The sequence below is a fragment of the Schistocerca gregaria genome, chromosome 2 (assembly GCF_023897955.1).
Source record: "Schistocerca gregaria isolate iqSchGreg1 chromosome 2, iqSchGreg1.2, whole genome shotgun sequence".
Classification (NCBI taxonomy): Eukaryota; Metazoa; Arthropoda; class Insecta; order Orthoptera; family Acrididae; genus Schistocerca; species Schistocerca gregaria.
Genome location: NC_064921.1, coordinates 1,001,419,079 through 1,001,441,941, shown reverse-complemented (window position 1 = coordinate 1,001,441,941; position 22,863 = coordinate 1,001,419,079). Strand labels below are relative to the sequence as shown.

Genomic DNA, 22,863 nt, shown 5'->3' with positions numbered 1-22,863 from the left:
ATGCTCTCTGTCTGCTCATAGATAAAAGTCTGTTAATGTTATATAACTGTAATCTCTTTGCTTAAAGCTTTTATGGCCTGTCTGTTGGTTTAGTATTTCTGTTGCTTCTTTTATTCTTTAACGGCGCCATGAAACAATCGCTCTGACGGCACGAAGCTTTCGTTGGAATCCAAATGACGAGCAACGAATTACTGTAACCATATCTAGTGCGTAGGAGAGAGTACGTCTCATTTAAGGCAGTCACCATTTAAATTGCCCAACGCATATATGGACTTCGAAAACCTCAGACATTTGGGTCAAACCGTATCATTTTTCAGAACACATATACATTCTGTCGATGATAAGTTGACCGTTTTCGTCGCGGGAAGGCGCGGTGCATGAAATTATCGACTGTTGGCGGCTTCTCATTGTACTCAAACTATGGCGTCTCACAATGCTTGCCGCTGGTTTTCTGATATAAAACGAATTAAACCACCTACGAGCCTATTATCATATAGAATTTGAACTTTGATTTTAAAAATCTCTTTATTTCCTATCAATAGAATATTTCCAGACACGAAAAAATGCGGGTTTACCACTTTCAGTTGTGTAAAATTATCTGGACGGCCCCGAACGCTCTCAAAACTAGGAAAAATCCTGGAAAGCCCGGAGACCTGGCAGGTCTAGTTCCATTGTACCAGTTGTTAGGGCTTTCTCCCGTTTCGGTCACGTATGCAGTGCGGGAAGAGTAGTTGTTTATATGCACCTATACCTGCTGTAATTAGCCTAATATTGTCTTCGCCAACCCCATGGGAGTAATACGTATGGGGCTACAAATATTCGTTGTGTCATCACTTTTACCTGATTCTAGAAACTTTCTAACTAGGTTTTCATGGGATAGTATAGGCCATCATAGAGCAGGTAAATCACCTTTCGGAGAATTGTTCGTACAAATTAATAGCATAAACGTATGATGATGCAGATATCACGAGTGATTCGTGATGCCGGGTGCAGGCTCTTGTGAAGAAAAAGCTTCACAGTGCTTCACAAGCCTACATTGATTGTTATGCGCACCAGCTGAATCTGATGATTCTTAAAGTCGTTTCGTTTAAAAAACACGCGAAATATGTTAGTTGTAAGATGACTGAGTCTCATCGTGTCATCTGAGGGGTAGTTTCAACGCACCACAGAAACGAACACAATTAGTAATCAGATTTAGTATGGACCTATTATTTGGCTGTCTAATGCCATGGACCATCTGTATGCACAGTCTAATTGGGAAGCTGTCTTTACATTATCTAGACTGGCCAGATTAAAAAAAAAGTTCGTGTTTCCTAATTTTGTCATGGAGGTGAAGAAGCCACACTCCACGTTTAGCCCAGGGCAGTTCTCCAAACAATAAACAATGAAAACACAATAACGCGTTTTCCAACTCACAACCACACAAGGATTCATACTTGTGACAATTCTAAGTGAAATTTATATTAAATTGACGACTTTTAGTAGAGTCTTGAGTTATAATTTTTCTTCAGACTTACTTAAATTGACAGGTTCAGATAGCATGGGTATTCCCTAATTCATTATTGCTTTTTTTTGTACTTGTTGCCTCAAAATTCTCTGTAGCACACTCAGAAACCTCGGACAAAGGATAAAGAAACAGTTACTGGTTGGCGAGCCACTGAGAGGTCTTCCCCGTAGGGCCTAAGGTATTAGCTACTTTATATAATTTGGGACTGTTTACATAAAAAATTTCATATTTTGGTATTATTGCGCCGTACTAATGTAATTTGTTGTGGTAAAATGGAGGGAGCTTCATTCTATATGTTCTAATTAGGAATTTACTTGGAGGGGATTAAAGGGGGCAGATGCGGCCTTCGCCGAACGACCTAGGGAAACCTCCAAACAAATCGATCGGTGCTGCTGGTGAGGCCATCGTCGGTTGTTACTTTCACCATAGCGTCGCAAATTACTACCGATAACTATCGCGCCATATCGGGAGCTACCAGTTTCTTGTCGTGGTTTTGCAGCTCGCGTGCACGCACCCTATCGTCTTCTCGGCTTGGCAACTACTGCTTCAGTTGCTCCCGGCTTCCCCCTCCACACTCGGTTGGCTCGAATGAGCTGTTTGTATACCAAAGGCCGTACATGAGTCCAGTGTTGTCAAGACTTGCTTCCACCCCTGCTCGCCCTCTTTCGGAGAACCCGCAACCATTAATCACGACAGTGATCAAGGGTGTGTAAGGAAAATATTTTGATGTTTATGTTACAATCTTCAAGAATGTGTTGCGGAGTTCCATTCTACCTACAGAGCCTCAAGTTAACAGAAACATGAGCACATGGCAATAACTATGAGAAGTACAGAAGATGTTGATATGCTCCTTAACCAAAGAATCTGAAAATGTCGTTCGGCAGTTTTGAAATATGTGCCATACTCTAGCACAAAGAAGAGTAACACGTTTCTACTGCAATCCATGGTTCTTGATGCTGAAGTTTTTGTCATATCCCAGTACTTGAGCCTTGTGTATCTGACACCTATTTTCACTTGTGGAGAGATCTTAGCAGAGGAGTGACATTACATATTTCCCAGACAGGTAAATGTCTCGACAGTAATGAATATCACTGTAGGTCGTAGCCGGTAGGAGAAAGGGACATCAGTATGAGTGCGGGTGGAGTGGCGCTTACCGGGAGGTGGGGCTGAGCGCGGGGCTGAAGAGCGAGTTGGCGGAGTAGGGCGGCGGCCCCGAGGACGAGCCTCCAGTGAGCAGCGGCTCCAGCGGCGACACCCACATGTCCTCCAGCGGGATGCGGCCGCGAGACTCCACCAGGCCCGGCGTCGACTGGCTGCGCCCCATCGCCGCTGCAAAACCGACAACGCCACGCTGAGACTGCCGCCTGCCGGCCAGTGACGGTCACAGTGCTAAACAAGTTACACACAACAACAGGCGACCTGGAGGCGTACGGCATCTAGGTACTCAGAGCGAACGCGCGGATTTCATTTACTGCAGCACTAGAAGCATCTCTAGCTCTACTGTTGTCTCGTTCGCCCAACTAAATAACTAGGATATCTTCGACTAAAGTGCGCGTCATTTACGACGGCGGCCGAGTTTAGGTTCGTTCTGCGCATCTGACGTCACAAAACACAGTCAGCCAATGAACAGAGAGCGACGTTGCCAGAGCTCGACTGCAGTGCAGAGCACGGACGAGTGTCTTCAGTTTTAGAAACGTTCGGTCATAAATAAAGTAACTGAACGAAAGCAATGTCTTGATAGCAGACTTTCTTTTATAGAAGGTTTGTAAAAAGCATTCTTTATACCAATCGCTTCATATTCTATTGATTAATTAAACCAAACAAGCAATAAGACTCCTAATTCAGGCGATAGCAAGGAAACATGTTTGTATCATTCTCACTAACCGCTTTTTCGCAATAAAGAACAGCGGTAATTGTTTATTACCTATTCTACTTTGACGAAACGTGAGTAATTCATAGTCATATCAACAGTATTTTGCGTGATATTTTAAAGTCCTCCGACGGGAAGTCTATTGAATGATGAGTTGCGTTAGTGTAAAGGTTAAAGTGTATGGCAGCTAAGCAAAAGGTCCTAAGATCAAACCTTGTTCGGTGCTCATTTTTATTTAAAAACAATATCGAAGTGTCTTGTTTCATGAATTTTATTCGTTTGGTTGTAATTGATTGAAATATCTATTGGCAACTAAAATCGATCATACGGAAAGTATACGCTGTGGACTTTTACCTCTGCAAACCCTTCAAAATTTACTACATCTAGTGCTGCACAATAATTGCGTTGAAAATCGAAACAAAATTGTCATTTATGGGGAGAAGGTATCAGTCAAGAAGATGTGAAAAAATCAAATTTTTGGGCCAAATAGTTTTTGTGAAATCGAATGGTAAACTGTGTCAAAGCAGTCGAAACACCATGTGCGTGGACAGACGAGCAGTGCAGCGATGACAAAATCGCGCACAGCATGGAATGCTGGGAGCACGTCTCTGCAGCAGCGAAAGGGTTAATGCAGTCGTGGTGGCTTTACTTCATAAACGGCGCGCTCCGCCCTAAACGTAAGTTTTCGAACTATATTATGGCACTGCTTCTCCTGGCGCGTACAACTGGCAACGCAGCAATCTCCTGCGTATTGGCGGGCATGTTCGAACTGCCAAGATAAAAGAATTGAACTATAACACTCGATCAAAAATGAATGTGCAGCTATCAGTTGCTAATTACCCAAGATTATCTCCACAATAGACTACAACTAGTAGAACAACTAACAGACCGAAAACGGGAATTAAATCCCACGATCATAATCCACACACATCAAACCTTCATCCATCCCATCGCTACGTACGTCAATGTAGTACAGACTTTTGCTCCTCCCAAATTTTATCACTCCCTACAAATCGTTGAACGACATGCACTTTACCTTGCATTCCCTTTCTGACTATCTTCTTCCAACAGTGTCCAGCACCACATCATAAAGTCCCCACACCACCTGAAACTCTTGGACATATTCACATTTATTACACATTTCTTGTAGTTGAGTCCAGACACCTTATTGTCTTCCCAATTCTTGAGAATTTTGTCCAGCTGTTGCACCTGTATCACCACATCATACCTTGCCTCCATCTCCAAACTCTCCATCTTCATTTCCAGACTAATTACAGCTACCTTACCCTGTCAGATCATGAACTCATCCCTAAAATCTACACTTCTTTCCAACTTTAACCTGTTTTACACGTTCCATCCAAAAAGAACATTTCAACCCAGCTTTTCCTTTTCTAGCCAGTAATTTACTCAGGAGGATATAAGATGAACATTAACAAAAGCAAAACGAGGATAATGGAATGTAGTCGAGTTAACTGGGGTAATGCTGAGGGAATTAGATTAGGAAATGAGACACTTAAAGTAGTAAAGGAGTTTTGCTATTTGGGGAGCAAAATAATTGATGATGGTCGAAGTAGAGAGGATATAAAATGTAGACTGGCAATGGCAAGGAACGCGTTTCTGAAGAAGAGGAATTTGTTAACATCGAGTATAGATTTAACTGCCAGGAAGTCTTTTCTGAAAGTATTTGTATGTAGTGTAGCCTTGTATGGAAGTGAAACATGGACGATAAATGGTGTGGACAAGAAGAGAATAGAAGCTTTCGAAATGTGGTGCTACAGAAGGATGCTGAAGATTAGACGGGTAGATCACATAACTAATGAGGTGGTATAGAATAGAATTGGGGAGAAGAGGAGTTTGTGGCACAACTTGACTAGAAGAAGGAATCGGTTGGTAGGACATGTTCTGAGGCATCAAGGGACCACCAATTTAGTATTGGAGGGCAGCGTGGAGGGTAAAAATCGTAGAGGGAGACCAAGAGATGAATACACTAAGCAAATTCAGAAGGATGTAGGCTGAAGTACGTACAGGGAGATGAAGCAGCTTGCACAGGATATAATAGCATGGAGAGCTGCATCAAACCAGTCTCAGGGCTCATGACCACAACAACAACAACATTTTACTCATCTAACATCTACATCCCATCTAACAGCGCCTTATCCCACTGACACCCCACATTTCCATATAACCTTCTCTACATTACTTCCCACACCATAATCCCTTTCCACAATTCCCAGAAACTTCCATCACGTCATCATTGTAATGAAAACAATGTACAAGACGTCAATATCATTTTGTCATATACATCATCACCTATTTAAAACTCTTGATTTATTCTATATTGAGATTAAAATTCATGTAAACAGTTGGCTGACGAGCGGCAGTTTACTCGCTGGCAGCCTATCCCATTCGTACTAATGCAGACCACTGTTAAAAATATAAGTACCTCATCACTATCCTTAAATCTAATGACGTCAGACGAAGTTATGTGAACATCTTATTTCCAGAGAATCTCGTCTGACATCAGCAACACAATTACGCTATCTTTCGTTTCCTATTGCGTTACAAAACGTTTGGGAGTGTTCTGAAGTTTCAGTCTATTTGGCGTCATTCTCAGACTGCGTTGGCCTATCAACCGTAAATAGTTCTAATGACTGCAAATCATCGATGGCAGAGTCAATAATCTACTTGCGATACCTAGAGCTATGGTACTATTTCTACTGTCGTGATGACACACACAGTTCGTGGAAAAATTCTGTCCATCAAACACTGCAAACGAACAGAATTAAAGATACTGGTCGAAGTAGAAAGACCGGAAGAGGGCCGATGAGCTTAATACGCGTCTAGAAACACTGTCTACCAAAACATTACCATGAAAACTGGACAAACCATTGATTATAGAGCTCTTAATGTCATTCTCTAGTAAACTATATGAACGAAAAAAGAGACTTATTTTTCATAAGGAGCACATATGTCAGTACTGCCGATTAATATGAACATGAAACGTTAAATTTTTGTACTTTCTGCTACAGCAACACCAGTTCCTGTTTGGAGATCGATACGGAAAACGTACGATTCTGAATGTCGTACTTAAATCATCTTGATTTCCGCGCTTGGAGATAAGGGAAACTAAAATGGGAAAATCATTCACTGAAAGACGCTGTTGTTTATTTTTTTATCCATGCATGTTCTAGCATATTACGTGGCATCTTTAGCAGCGTAACACATTCATTTGTCTCTGTTATACGAAACTAGGAACATTCTGGGTTTGACAGCTGAGTTCAGAACTGCCGAAACTTTTGATCAAGCAGAATTGGAATTTGTGTGTACTCCAAAAAAGGGAATTACAATAGAAAGCTAAATAAGTTTAAAGATACAGGAATTACGTACACAGGCAAACTGTAAACACCAAAAAACGCGACAGGTCTGTAGAAGTGTACGTCCTATGACACTGGCATCCTAGACTTCAGCAATTTTTGCGTAAGACTAATATATAAAACACAAACCAACCGAAGATAACATGCCGCTGCAGCATCGATGGATGAAGGACTAATAAATCAACAGAGTGTTACAAAAGGTGAAATTACTTCACCAATGTATCTCATTTGTCTTTTGCCAACTATCAAGCATCGTGTATGTCATATTTATAAATGTCATGTACTAGTTTGGTACTATATGTGTTTCGGATTCTAATAGGCCTAGAAGGTGATGACATTTGTCTTAGCAGCCACTAAACTGTCTGTAAAATATTGTTAATCATATTTCGCATATAATCGTCAGCCATACATGGCCAAGTCAATGAAAGGAATGTCTCAACAAGTGGCATGGAAAAAAGGTATTGTGATATGTGTAGCGATTGGACTCCCTGATCTGCAGATACTGAAGTGACCATATGGGTTGTGCCTTCATCAGATACAGTAAATAATCTGGAATTGTTTTTACACTGACGACAGGTGCCAGCTACTGCTAAGGTGAGGTTGCTGTACTGTCACCGCTGATACAGTGTGGATTACAATTGCACATGTATGAAGTACTAACGGAGAGTCATATTTAATGATCAGAATAGTCTCAAATAAATTTTACTTGTGCGTGTGAAGGATTTTATTATATCTATTGATGGTTGTGTTTCTTCAGTTGCTGGATCAGTATATCAATAACTGATTCCAATAATGGCTATACGTACTGCAATGTTAGTCAATAACTGCATCCGGATATTCAGTAGAAAACGTATTTAAGTAATATTCCTGATTGCAGCTTTTAGTGTAATTTACTTCGGGTGTATACATCCACAATTAACAGCAGCAGCCACTTAACTAGTATTTGTTGAATTTGTTGTTTGTATTAATCCCACAGTAAAATTATTAGTGGAACGTACTTGTCCTCCTAAGTGAAATAAGCATATTGATACGAATGAGTGTGTAAATGTACCACTTGCACTTCAACTTTTATGTCATTGACTTACGTGCTGCTAAATCTTTGTTGCTGTGAAGCTACATCGATATAAGCCTGCGCAGCTGTTAACTAATTGATACAATATATCTTTCGTAGACGAATACTGTTGACCATTTAGAAGTAAGGGGAATCTACTTATGTTTCCAAACGGCAGTCTCGGCAGTTGAAGTATCCGATTGTACTATAGTAAATCTCTTTATTTGTCCAATATCCACTTAGCTGTTGTGTCAACTGACAATACAGTATAGGCTGTGAGCTATTTCACTGAATTTTCGTGAGAGCATACTTCACTGTAGTGCCAGTTCACTGTAGTGCCTCGCACGTAGTAACATGTGCCCCGTAGGGACCAGCGAGCGATACACGGACTAAGCGGTCTGAAACCTTCGCCAGGAAGGACTCAAGTCACAGTATGGAAGGACGACGGTGAGAAATCTAGCTAACACTGTAGTTAAGCGTGTCATCAAACCTCCTCATAACTTACGGAAGCCGAATAAGAAATGAGATCGTACACACAATGAAATTGTACCGTATATTTTGCGTCAACATGTAATATTTCCTACGACGAGGCTCCGAACCGGCTCACTACGAAACCCCTCCCCTCCTTCGACCCGCTCAATCATCGGCAAGGAAGGCCGCTCGATTCATCACGGCTATGACACGTATCGTACCCCAGAGCTGAAGACTTGTAAGATTTCCCGGAGCCAATACGCTGGCACAACACGGAAGACGCCCGAGGCTTGCGCGGCAGTTCACTGCGCACGCGCAGTCTGCGGCCGCTGCGCCACCTGCTCCTGCCCCCCCCCCCCCCCCCCTACAGCACCCGATGTTTCGCGCAGGTCCCTCCGCGCTCCCCGGCAGTTACTGTGTTGTCGGAAACGCGCGCACGCCGCAACGTTCATCCATCACCCGCCCTAACGATCGGTGTGACAGCCGCCGTAATGCGTTCGGGGCGATCTATTATCCCAGAATCCTGGAATCACTCTTGAGGCTCCAGCAGTGACAGTCAAACAGCTGCTATCGTCGGCCAGCAGAAAGTAACCAGCCGATACTTATTACACGGCAGAAACGCTCGAAATGCATCCTCTGCTTTCTTCGCGATTTCCCTTATAACTGTGGACCGTCTCTAGGGATGGTAGTATGTGCTGGAGAAAGGTTTACGTATTCGTCAATACGTACGTGGGATGTACAATAATCGCGAAAAGCGACATAGGTGTAGGTCTATGGTAATAGAAGCAAATCGTTCCATTAAACATGGGTGTGGTTTTGAACTTCCACTTTCAGCACAAGATTTTGCCAAAGGTACTAAAAACATATTTGGAATGCTAATTGGCCTCTAATTTCACCCGTGGAACGTGGTTGGGGAATGGGGTTGATGCGTGATTGGCAAAAAGTGACATCTAATGCACCAATATGGTCTAAAATGGATAGATCGTGCAGCACCTGTATCCTGGCATTCAAGATCGCTGATCTCAATCGTATGGATTCTTCTGTTAGGGGTCATTTCAAAAGAGAAACATACAGCAGTTCTATCGACAGTAGACGTCGTATGAAAGAAGGGAGCAGTACTTCTTTTGGCCGACTCCATCTACAAACAGCAAAAACGAAACTGTAAATATCTGCCGAACCGCCAGAGATAATGCACCTGTCAATTCCCAGGGAAGGACAGCCGGTATATTCCAGAGTTCGTTGTGCAGTCTATGACGGAGACTGCTTTGTGCCAAAGACACTACTGGCCATTAAAACTGCTACACCAAGAAGAAATGTAGATGATTAACGGGTATTAATTTGACAAATATATTAGAACTGACATATGATAACATTTTCACGCAATATGTGTGCATGGATCCGGAGAAATCAGTACCCAGAACAACCACCTCTGGCCGTAATAACGGTCTTGATACACCTGGACATAGGCCGGTGTGGCGTGCGGTTCTAGGCGCTTCAGTTTGGAACCGCGTGACCGCTATAGTCGCAGGTTCGGTCCTGCGTCGGACATGGATGTGTGTAATGTTCTTAGGTTAATTAGGTTTAAGTAGTTCTAAGATCTAGGGGACTGATGACCTCAGATGTTGAGTCCCATAGTGCTCAGAGCCATTTTTTTTAACACCTGGGCATTGAGTCAAACAGAGCTTGTATGGCGTGTACAGGTACCATTGACCAGACGTTTTCAATTGGTGAGAGATCTGAAGAATGTGCTGGCCAGGGCAGCAGTCGAACATTTTCTGTATCCAGAAAGGCCTGTATAGGACCTGCAACATGCGGTCGTGCATTATCCTGCTGAAATGTATTGTTTCGCAGGGATCGAATGAAGCGTAAGGCCACGGGTCGTAACACATCTGAAATGTGACGTCCACTGTTCAAAGCGCCGTCAATGCGAACAAGAGGTGACCAAGACGTGTAACCAATGGCACCCCATACCATCACTCCGGGTGATAGGCCAGTATGGCGATGACGAATACACGCTTTCAATGTTCGTTCACCGCGATGTAGCCAAACATGGGTATGACCATAATGATGCTGTAAACAGGACCTGGACTCATCCGAATAAGTGAAGTTTTGCCATTCGTGCACCCAGGTTCGCCGTTGAGTACACCATCGCAGGCGCTCCTGTCTGTGATGCAGCATCAAGGGTAACCGCAGCCATGGTCTCCGAGCTGATAGTCCACGCTGCTGCAAACGTCGTCGAACTGTTCGTGCAGATGGCTGTTGTTTTGCAAACGTCCCCATCTACTGACTCAGGGATCGAGACGTGGCTGCACGATCCGTTCCAGCCATGCGGATAAGATGCCTGTCATCTCGACTGCTAGTGATACGAGGCCATTGGGATCCAGCACGATTCCATATTCTGCTAACAGTCATAGGATCTCGACGAACGCGCGAAGTAATCTCGCGATACGAAAAACCGCATTCGCGATAGGCTACAATCCGACCTTTATCAAAGTCGTAAACGTGATGGTATGCATTTCTCCTCCTTATACGAGGTATCACAACAACGTTTCACCAGGCAACGCCGGTCAACTGCTGTTTTTATAGGTTGGAAACTTTCCTGATGTCAGCATGTGGTAGGTGTGGCCACCGGCGTCAACCTTATGTGAATACTCTGAAAAGCTAATCATTTGCATATCACAGTATCTTCTACCTGTCGGTTAAATTTCGCGTCTGTAGCACATCTGTTCTGGGCGCTACAGTCTGCAATCGAGCGATCGCTACGGTCGCTGACTCGGGCATGGATGTATGTGATGTCCTTAGGTTAGTTAGGTTTAAGTAGTTCTAAGTTCTAGGCGACTGATGACCTCAGCAGTTAAGTTGCATAGTGCTCAGAGCCATTTGAACCATTTTGTATTCCATTCTCTGAGAAGCGGGGGATATGTTTCAGTATGGACTCAAATTTCTCTTATCTTAATCTCATGGTCGTTACGCGACGTATACTTATGAGCCAAAACGTTATGACTATTACCCACCGCGAGGCGGAATTCCTCCTAATGGTGTTGGAGGCACGTAATCAAAGAATGTAAGCGGAAGAGAGACGAATGGGCAGTCATTACAGTAAAGATACGGGCCGCCGCAAACGCGAAAATCCACAGATATACGAGTGAGTGGTTTTGACAAGGGGTACATTGCTGAGGCGCCGCGGTTGGAAACGGCAAGCTCTGGAACGGCGAAGCTGGTCGCCTGTAGGCGTACTGCTGTCGTGATCACATATGGAAAATGATTGAAGGATGGTGAAGTAACGAGTGGGCCATATGGTGTTCTTCGACCACGTCTCATCGCGAAAGGTAGAGGTCGAAGGATCCACCACTGTGTAATCCAGGAAAAGCAGCGGTCTGTGGTAGATCTGATGACGGAGTATGACGCTGGTGAAGACACAAGTGTTTCGGAGTATAGCGTTCAAAGGCCATTGTTGAAGATGTAGCTCCATATCACACTACCCCTATGTGTTCCTGTGTTGACCCACGATGTCGTGGACACAGCATCACTGAGTTTTCATCGTGGATCTATAAAAACGTGTCACCTATCGAATGAATCGCAATTATTGTTACACCAGGTCGATGGTTAGTTACTAGGACGTTGTCATCCAGGTGAATGGCTGCACGGAACATACACTGCGTCACAGATGCAAGTCGGTGAGGGCAGAATTATGCTTTGGGGTGCACTGGGTTGGGCTTCCGTGGGATCTGTGGTTGTAATCGAAGGCATCGTGACGGCGGACCACCTGCATCGCTTCATGCTTGAAGTCTCCCCCTTTGGCGATAACATCTTCCAGCAGGATAATTGTCCATGTTTCAAGGTCACAGTCGTGCTGCAGTGGTTTGAGGGAAATTATAGGGAACTCACAAAAATGTCTTGGACAAAAAATGTGCCCGATCTTCGCCCATTGGAAAACATACTGGGCACCAGCTACATGCCTGTATACCACCATCTGGTAATTTTCGGGATGTTCATGATCTGGGCATAGACACCAGGTGCCAGATACTTCTGAAATCCTATCACGTATTTGTAGAATCCGTGCCAAACAGAGTCTATGTTGTACTGTGTTTGAAAAATAGAACAACACCCAATGAAACAGGTGGTCAAAATGTTTGGGCTCATCGGTATACGGGGTGCGACAGTAAAGTAATGAGACTGAGGTAAAGAAAAAAGTGTTGCTTGCCGTTTTAGTCAAGTTTAGTGATGTCTTCTTCAAATTAGTTAGCTTCTGATTTCACACACTTTTTCCAGCGCTTCTGCCACTGATAGTAACATTTCTGGAAGTCATCTTCTGTAATATCCTCTGAGACCTCCGTAACGGCTTTTTGGACCTCTTGTGTTGTTTGAAAATTGCGTTGCTTGACCGCTGTTTTGATTCTTGGAAATAGAAAAAAGTCGCACAGAACGATATCTGGTGAATAAGGTGGATGTGGTTATACTGAAATTTGTTTCGAGGTTAAAAATTGCTGTACTGACAGAGCAGTATGGGATGCAGAATCCAATTATTAGCAATATTGACACAGACACAAAGAACTCTTTTACGAAGTCTTTCTGAAATTTTGCCGTAGTAATATTGGTTAACTGCTTGTCCAGGGGGCAGCCACTCTTTACGAACAATTCCCTTGGAATCAAGAATGTTGATGGTCGTCCTCTGCTGTCTTCATCTTCAACATTCGTTCTGCCTTCAACAAACATTTTATGAAATCGAAAAACTTGAACTCTTGACATAACCTCCTCTCCAAAAGCCTTCTGAAGCTTACCGAAAGTTGACGTCGCGTTTTCTCCCAATTTAACGCAAAAAGAAATGGCATATTTGCGCAATATTATGCGGTTACATTTCCGCGACGAAAGACACAAACACGTGCTAACTTATTACAGCACAACTCACGACTGAGAAGTTGCATCGATGTGCCGCTTGGACAAGAAGCAGCTTATAGACCAAGGTGTCTACGCAAACCTGCAGGGTTGCCACATATTGCAAAAAAAAATCTGTTTCATTACTTTATTGTCGCACCTCGTATATTAGTACGATGGTGGCTGCTAGATTCTTGTCCATGCACCTCAGTTACCAGTTAACCAAACGTATATTTCAAAATGGTTCAAATGGCTCTGAGCACTATGCGACTTAACTTCTGAAGTCATCAGTCGCCTACAACTTAGAACTAATTAAACCTAACTAACCTAAGGACATCACACACATCCATTCCCGAGGCAGGATTCGAACCTGCGACTGTAGCGGTTGCCCAGTTCCAGACTTTAGCGCCTAGAGCCTCACGGCCACTCCGGACGTCATAAACGTATAGTCCCCGGTACGTTACCAAACTCTCAATCATTTCTTAGTCACACATTCTCCTATTTTTCCCTTTTTCTGTGTGCCTCCTATAGCAAAAAGCAGCATGAACTACTTTATCTGTACACGTTTGAGATAGACGATTCTACTGAAGAGAAATTAATTGCCAGAGTAGACGCTGGTGATCAGTATAATTGGCTGTGAAGAGCCCACCACATTAGAGGAACACCACGAATTCTGTAGTAGTCGTTGCGGTCGTCTTCGCCGATACTGTTAATGTCGGACTGTCACTTGGTTTTTGTTTACCCGCATTGCGGGATTCGCTGGTATCACGGAGTCTTCCATGATATGACGTAACAGTGTGCAGACCATATGGCTAATGTTATATGTTCATTGCCCAACACATGTGTCAGCATGATGAACGTGCTGCGTTAGAAGAGATGATGTACATTACACGTGATTGATAAAGATTGATTCTCGCTGCTAGTCAAGGGAACATTACTGAACTGAAGGGAACGTCACACTCAAAGTGCGGTGTGTTCAGGCTGACTGGTACGTCAATATAACATCACAGGGTGGCTTAACCCAGCACAAATGGTGAAAGTGAGGTTTGAGATACCTTTCCCTGGCAAAAAGCCGCAGAATACTGAACTTCAGAGGTGGTGTGGTGAATGAATAATATCAGACATTACTAAAGGAACTAGAAACGATATCAGAATTTAATAATTGGCAAAGAAAAATTCGTAACCGATTTTCTCGAAGAAGGCTGTATGCTTACTTTTTCACTCTGCAGAGAAGTGAGAGAATAGGGTAAGTGTAGCCCAAATATTACAAAACATTAAACATATATGTAATCGAGAAGATAGATAGCTGTATTTTTCTCCTTCAAGAGAGCTGACTGTTTCACTGTTAAAAAGTTTATTATTTAAAGAAAGTTGTTTCATTTACTTATGTTCCTCTTATTTATTCACGATGTAGCTTTTTCTTTGACAAGGTATATTAAAAGGTAAATAATCTTTCCTTTTCAGGTATGTGGTCATTTTTGTGTGAAATAATTCAAATCCTCGCGGAATCATAAAAACAGAACAAATAATAAAATCTATGCTTATTCCGTGATGCTGTTAATACCGCATAACAACATACTACTGAAACTATTTTCATGTGTACTAAGGAATCCCACAAGGGTGTTCAGTGAACGTAAACGGTAGTGAAATAACAACATTTCTTGGTTTCAGCAGAGGCTGTATTTAACATGTGCCTCAAAATAAAATAAAGATAAGAAGACACAAGGTAACAAATCTAGTACTGTGAAATGAGGATGTTGGAGCATGTTCCACACTTGCATATTATACCATTTCTGGCGACCAGAATCTCTTCTGTAGGAATCAACATGGTTCCGAAATCCAGCTCCCTCTGTTCCTCTACTAGATCCAGAAATGGGAGATACAGGACCCTAGGTAGATGCCGTGTTTCTTGACTTGAAGAAGGCGTTAAATACAGTACAGCACTGCTAACTAATGAACAAGAAACGAGCGCAGTGCAGACGAGACCAATTATGTGACTGCGCTGTAGTATTTTTAGCCAACAGAACATGGCAGGTCATTCTATATGGAGAGAAGTCTTCAGAGGTAGAAGTAACGTCTGGCGTGCCCCAAGGCAGTGTCATAAGACCATTATTTTTTACAATATGTATAAATGACGTAGTAGATTACTTCAGACCTTTCATGAGACTTTTCGCAGATGATGCTGTTGTACACAAAAAAGTCACAACACTAGAAAATTGTAGCAAAATGCAGAGGATCGAGCCTAGGTGCAGGGAGTGGCAGTTGACCTTCAAGTTGAACAAGCATAACATGTTGCCAATATATAGGTCCTCTACTGTATGATTACACGGTTGCAGAGCTATCACTGGAGCAGCTACTTCCATAAAATATCTATGAGTATGTGTACGGAGTGATCTGATGTGGAACAACCACCTAAAATTTATCGCGGGTAAGGCAGATATTCATCGAGCGAAACCTCAGGAAACGAAGTCCATCAACATGAGAAGCAGCTTAGAAACTCTCTCTCGACCAATACCTGAATATTTCTCGACAGTCTGGGATCCATGTCAGATAGGATGGATAGAGGAAATAGAGAAGATCCAAAGAAGAACAGCACATTTTGTTTCAGCTTCATTTAGTGAGGGTGAAAGCTTCAAGGAGATGGTAAGTCAGCTTTAGTGGCAGACGCTGCAAGAGACGCATTGGGTGTCACGGAGTGGTCTAGTGTTAAAACTCCGAGAGCGTGCGTTTCTAGAAGAGTCAACCAATATATTACTTACTTCTACGTATATCTCGCGAAGAGACCGTGAAATAATTAGGGAGATTCGAGTCCACCTACAGGCTTACCAGGAATCGTTCTTGCTGCGAATCATACGCGACTGGAAGAGGAAAAGGGGAGACTGACAATGGTCCACAAAGTACCTTTCGCTTGCTGTGTACAGACGTAGACGTAGATGTAGATGCAGAAATATCGTGGCGAGAACAGGTTAACTTCCAATACAAGAAGACGACGTCACTGTTCCCCCACCAACGTCAACATCAAAATTATCTACGAGAGAATCCTTGACGTTCATGTTTCATTTCGTCCTCATGTAGTTCGCTTTCCGATGTGGTGGTGGTGGTTAGTGTTTAACGTCCCGTCGACAACGAGGTCATTAGAGACGGAGCGCAAGCTCGGGCAATGGAAGGATTGGGAAGGAAATCGGCCGTGCCCTTTGGAAGGAACCATCCCGGCATTTGCCTGAAGCGATTTAGGGAAATCACGGAAAACCTAAATCAGGATGGCCGGAGACGGGATTGAACCGTCGTCCTCCCGAATGCGAAGATCGCTTTCCGATTGACGTAACTGAGTATGAAAACATTACACAATGCAGTTCAGATGGTAACGTTCAATGTAACGGGGCGGAACGGAACATCAATGCCATTCTTTCTCGAGAAGCCACGCTCACTCATGTTACAGAACTGGATTTTGCAGTTTCGTGTTTCCTTAGTCTTTGTTTTATTGCCTGCATTGTCTTCGTTCCACATTGTATACTTTCTAGTGAGACTGATATTTTCTCGTTTGAATGTCCTTTCACAAAAAATGTGAGAAATCTGAGAGGGAAAAAGATTTAGGTTTTACGATGCATAGACAACGAAAAAGCCTACACTGTGTGTAAATAAAAACGTTAATTCATTACACAGTTTTCTAGACATAATAATTAACAGCAAGCAAAGCTCTTTAGAAAAAGAAAAGGTAAGTTTTTTGACGATATTTGGTACTTAGAACGAAAAAAGGACACAGTGAATATGATAAAAAGACTGTGTGAAATGCCTTCTGTTTTTAGTTTGATGTGTATCTCTGTATATATTTTCTCTGGCAACTAATTGTCGAAATGTGACAGGTTTTCGTATTTTTTTCACTTCTCAGCAGTTTACCATTCACACTTTGCTAAGAAAATCTGTTGCGAACATAGACATGGGCATCCGAAAGGGTGGGGGGTGGGGGGGCTTAGTGGATTGGGGACAGAGCAAGAGGGGGCATTTTCCCCATCCTGAAATTTGGGGTATCAACTCTTTAGTCATTACAAGCCTCTAGCGCATTTGTAACAGTGATCGTCTGCGATGGCAGTAAATCACACATTTAGCATTGCAGTAAGCTTTGGGAAATGCTGTAGCTTTATCAATCACCATGTAACTTAGGTATGTTTGGTTCTCACTCTGTCAGAGTAAAATGCAGGCGGCGGGTTGAATCTGCCTTGAAGTCCACTTCGGTAAGCATTAACCGGTATTTTTATGTGAATTACTTGTGACATAATTTTCCCAGTCATTTCAATTTCCTTTCGTAGATAATTTTTTTTATATTTCAGCATCAATCTAAGGCTATTGTTATATTAATAAAACACTTTTCTAAAGAACTCGTAGAAGACCCTAAATTTTAACATAAGAAGCAAGTAACCCCAGATCGTTAAGTCAAAAATATGTCATTCACATTGGTATTAACAACATAAAATGAAGTACTTTGCATTTACTAATGAAATATGCATACCAGTTATATATCAAACTAATCTACATGAGAAATAATGAGCGAATACTTGTCAAATAACTGCTGTGTGGTTTCTATCTGCTACTCCGAATCCGTATTACTCGTAAAAAAAGGCAGTATTAGAATATTGGCCCGTTTTTAATAAATTTCTGGGGGTGCCCTCTGTTAGGAATACTACTCTGGCCAGTATTAAGCTTCTTCGTTGCTAGTTAAATGTGAAAGTCTATCCAGACTTTTTGCATCACTGATGGTATTCCATAACGTCTTTATTGATACTGTGCTACGAAAAGCAACAACGTGCTAACGCTCCGTCCAGCGTGAACACACTACGATTTGGCGGCGACGTCGCCTTTCGTTCCGTTTCGTAACGTGTATTATAAATCGGCTTTAAGTGTGTTCTGCTATGATGTTTCAAAGGCGATGAAAGAAAGCTCTCCAACACGGGTGTTGCATTAAGTGTACAACTGGAACCACGAAAATCACGTGAAAATCGGCGTAATCTGAGATGAGCAGTGGCCCTGTAGTTAAAGTGGCTCCTTGATTCACGCTGCGCGCTGTGATTACCCCGTAGACACTGCTCGGCGATTTAATTACTGCTGTCCAATGGCTCAACGTAGGCCTCAAATCGAACTCTTAACAGGGTGAACACTCCGGCCATTTCCCGGGGCTGGGTGTTAAATTGATGGTAGTTACCCCCACACTTGCCTACAGACGGACTGGCTCAAAGCCAAAATAAATAAATAATTGCAACAGCTGTTTTTGGTACGAGATCTGAGGCTTTTAGGTACAGCTCCGGATGTACCAAGGTTTCCTAAAAGTGAAATGTAGAGGGTTGGGGCAGGTAGAGGCAATTCCGGGAAATAGATAGAAAGAAAATTCAGACTACCTCATTGACAGATAAAGGAATTAGATATGACCTTATTGAAGGAATTCTCGCCATATTCGCATGAAAAGTCTCAGGGAAATCACGCAAACACGTACAGCATTGCATGGCGAGCATTAAGCCGCCAAATTTGACGCCGTGTTCCTTGGCTGCCGGGAGGCATTCGGTACTGTCCTGCAGCGCCGTTTCGTGAACAAATTACGAGCTTACGGAGTATCTGGTCACATGTGTGACCGAATTCAGGACCCCCTTGCAGATAGAGTGTAACACTCCGTTCTTCTTAACAGAACAAAATCTACAGATGTAAGTGAATCCTCGGGGTACCGCAAGTGAGTATTATAGGACTGTAACTGTTTAAAATTTGCGTTAGTGGCGTAGTGGATATTACTGGAGGTTCCATAAGAGTAGTCGATGAAGAAGCAGTGATGTATAGGAAGCCTAGTACACCACGAGATTGTAGCGAAACGCAGGGAGACTTGCTGAGGACTGACAGTAGGTCCAGGTACAGGACATAAAAAAAAAAGGAAATTTAACGTGTTGTGCATACGTAGATGAAGAGAGTCAGTTCTGTTACATGATACTATTGGCAACCTATCTGTGTACATAGTTAATTACCGTAAAATACCTTGAAGTAGCGATCCGGTAGGACAGAAAGTGGGATGACGACATAAAACACGTAGTAAGGAAAACAGATTTCGGAGTGATATTCGTTATTACAATCTTAAGACAATGTAATTTTTTCAACAAATAAATGTCTTGCGAAACGCTGGGGCCCTCACCCAGTAGGGTTAGTAGAGGAGACAGAAAATATCCGTCGAAGACAGGCACGTTTCATCGCGGAATCTTTTACGTGCTCGCTGTGACAGCGTTACAGAGAACTCCACTCACAGACTCAACAAGTGAGGCGTTATACCTCGCGGAGAGGTTTTCCGATGATGAGTGCATGTTCCAAGAGTGTCGGTAAAATTTTATTTGCTTCCTCACACGTCTCGCGAAAAAAATGATTCAAATGGCTCTGAGCACTATGCGACTTAACTTCTGAGGTCATCAGTCGCCTAGAACTTAGAACTAATTAAACCTAACTAACCTAAGGACATCATACACATCCATACCCGAGGCAGGATTCCAAGCGGCGACCGCAGCGGTGGCTCGGTTCCAGACTGTAACGGCTAGAACCGGACGGCCACTCCGGCCGGCCGTCACGCGAAATAATCGTGACAAGAAAATCCAAGAAATTAGAGCTCATACGGTGGTTTGTTGACAGTCGTCCTTCCCATGTACCATACGGGAAGATGCAACATAGACTGAATCTATACGTAAGACACTATGAAAAATATTACCGGTGAAATGGCTAAGGGATTAAGATTAAAAACATCAATGCTTTTAAATTCCTTTTTTCTATGGGATTAAGAAGATACTCGCCACAGGCTCTAAAGCAAACACTAGATTTGAAGAAGACCTCATCTTCCTGCAATAGACGACTAAAAATTATTTTTATCTCAGCTATGATACGTAATAGCGAGAGATATCAAATATGAATATGTAAAAACTTTCCAAAGACCAAACATTACATGTGTGAATAACGACAAGTTAGTGCATTTTGATTTCATAAATCTAGTTCTTAGCAATACAGACTCCAATGTTTGTACCTAAAATTATTTGCGAGCATTGGGTGGATAATATTTACACTACGAGTGAGACTAAATGCTATTACTTACAGGGAAATAACACTGAATTAAATCCAAATGTAAGTAGTCGATAGAAAAGTTGTTTAGCGACATTAATTAGCAGTATTTTTCAACATACGCACTTAAAAGACTGACAACCAACCAGCTGATACAGTTTTCACTTTGAACTAGAATATTACGATATTACTACAGTCTGTATAGTAGTTAGAAAACTGAGCAGCTGCTATGCTTAACTACCACAAGGACCACCACTCGATGATGTCACAAAGCAACGACTAAGGGGCTTTTCCTGCACGCACAGTAACAAGATCTGCTTTGCGGTGGGTCTTTGTATAGTATCCGCACTTTCTGCCTTCTTTCCGTTTTTGTCCTCTTTGACATACACATAGCCTCCATTCGTCTTACAAATTCAACAAATATTCTGCAATTCTAAAATAATTCATCATCACAATCATGCTGAAAATTTATTGTCCCTGTGTCAGTATTGAGGTTTACGTTTCTACCAAGCTGTCGTCCGTGTTTATTTCAAACCATGTTAGTGATGTACGCTCTTCTTCTTCCTGTTCCAGTTCCTATTTTGTCTTGGAGTTCAAGATAAATTGAGTAGAATGCTGTTGTTCATTCAGTTAACTGTCAGTTTTAGGAGGTTACAACTGTGTGTTACTTTCTTTTGATAGCCTATATATTCGTGCATATACGTACTTCTGAGTACATCTGAAGATTTACGATGAGCATTCAATAAATAATGCAACATAGTTTCGGTCGAAAATAAAATGCGGAATTTGTTGTGGGGCATCGTGGAATATTCCCGCTTCAGGTCATGAAGTTCCGGCAGGTGGCCGGCGCTATACATGGCGTTAAAAATGCAGTCTATAACGGAGCTGTGTTCCAAGGAGAGAGCTGTCTTGAGCTTCTTATGTCGGAGAAATAGAGCATCGCAGATACTGAAATCGCATTGAGAGGAATTGCTTGCGCGTATTGAGGCTAACCCTCACAATTTTTCGCCGAACATCGTCACAGGCCATGAAATGTGGGTTCATCACCTCGAACCGAAAACAAAACTCCGATCCATGAAGTGACGCCACACCACCTCTCCTCCGACAACAAAGTTTAAAGCCATGCCCCCAGCCATGACGACGATCTTCTGGAACTCTAAAGGGGTTATTCTGTTTGATCTTCTCCCTCACAGTGCAACAATCAACTCTGAAGAGTATTGTGGTAACTTCAAACTACTTCAGCGTGTTCGTCCACACAGAAATGCAAACGAAGTTCACCTTCTCCATGACAACGCAAGGCCTCACACAAGTCTCTCCTCCCGAGAGGAGCTCACAAAACTTCACTGAACTGTTCTTCCTGATCCACCTTACAGCCCTGATCTCACACCTGACGACTTCCATTTGTTTGCGTTATTGACGAAAGCACATTGCGAGAAGCAGTATGTGGAAGATGGGGACGAGGCGATGGCACTGAACGGAGACTATGTAGAAAAATTTGTTTTTGTAACCAAAAGAGTGGGGAATGATATGTGGTGTATTCAAATCCTGAATAAAACCAACCTGCTTTCATAAAAAACGTGTTGCATTACTTATTGAAAGCAACTCATATTACCTATAATTTCAATGTAGCCAGTACATGTAGCATGGAAGTGAACTACTGTGTAGTGATGAAATAAATAATGAGTGTCATTTTCACAACCAAGGAAAGTTTTTCATAAAAATGAGTAAAATATTAGAATCGAAATAAAGTGTTACGACGATCATGACCAGACAACAAGAAATTTAATGCATTGTATTGTCACATTCTCAAACTACATTTCTGTGTGTTTAACTCAACATCAGAAAAAGTGAGCACATATGACGAACTAAACCTTTCTATATGAGGAATAAAATGAGTACAACGATACTATGGCGTACATGCACTACTTTGGCAACAAATGAATGTTTAAATGTAATAATTTTATGAAAAACCTTAGGATTTATTTATTGTGTCAAAAGCAAAGATGCTTAAGCGTGAAAGCATAGGTGGGTGATTCGACTTTCCCAGTATACACACGAGTTCTGTAAATGTAGCAGACTTCGGGCGGTCCCTAGAATGTCCCCAATAATCGAAACGCTTGAGGTACGATTTACAGAAGCAAGTTGAAAACATAGCGAACTGATAAGAAATGAGGAGTTTCCCCCCATAATCGGCGTTTAAAGCAAGTAATAGAAAAATTACTAGAAGAAGGGATAGGATGGTAGGACTTGCGTTAAGACATGAGAAAATAACCTTCACGATACTAGAGCTACAAAGGCCAAAATTATAGGGGAATAAGAGGTTGGAATACGCCCACCGGATGCAATGTTAGGCACCGCCTTAAAAGAGCAAAATCACACTGCTGTGGATGGTGTGGAAGTGGTAGAAGGCGACCATGTGAGACTCCACAGCTGATGTAAGTCATGACAGTGAAGTGGCTGGCACGGAACCAGCGCAGTACAGTGGGTCCAAGTGGACTTGTCACAAAATGGCGGGAGGCAGCTATCCATGATAACTCCGTGCTTCAAGTTACCCAGTTTGTGGATGTATCATCAGGGAGCGTGTCTACAAAGGTGTAGCGCTCGCAGCTTTGTAAGACAGCGAAAGAACAGTGACCGTAAAGAA

At 42.5% G+C, this 22,863-nt stretch overlaps 1 protein-coding gene across 1 annotated transcript in view; it reads right to left on the bottom strand.

Annotated features, from left to right (window-relative positions):
* The window catches only part of LOC126336082 (potassium/sodium hyperpolarization-activated cyclic nucleotide-gated channel 1), a 1,174,950-nt gene that overhangs the window by 38,795 nt on the left and 1,113,292 nt on the right, over positions 1-22,863 (bottom strand). The window contains exon 12 of the mRNA XM_049999562.1: positions 2,662-2,836. Coding sequence (XP_049855519.1) covers positions 2,662-2,836 — 175 coding nt within the window. The remainder of the gene's footprint in view (positions 1-2,661; positions 2,837-22,863) is intronic.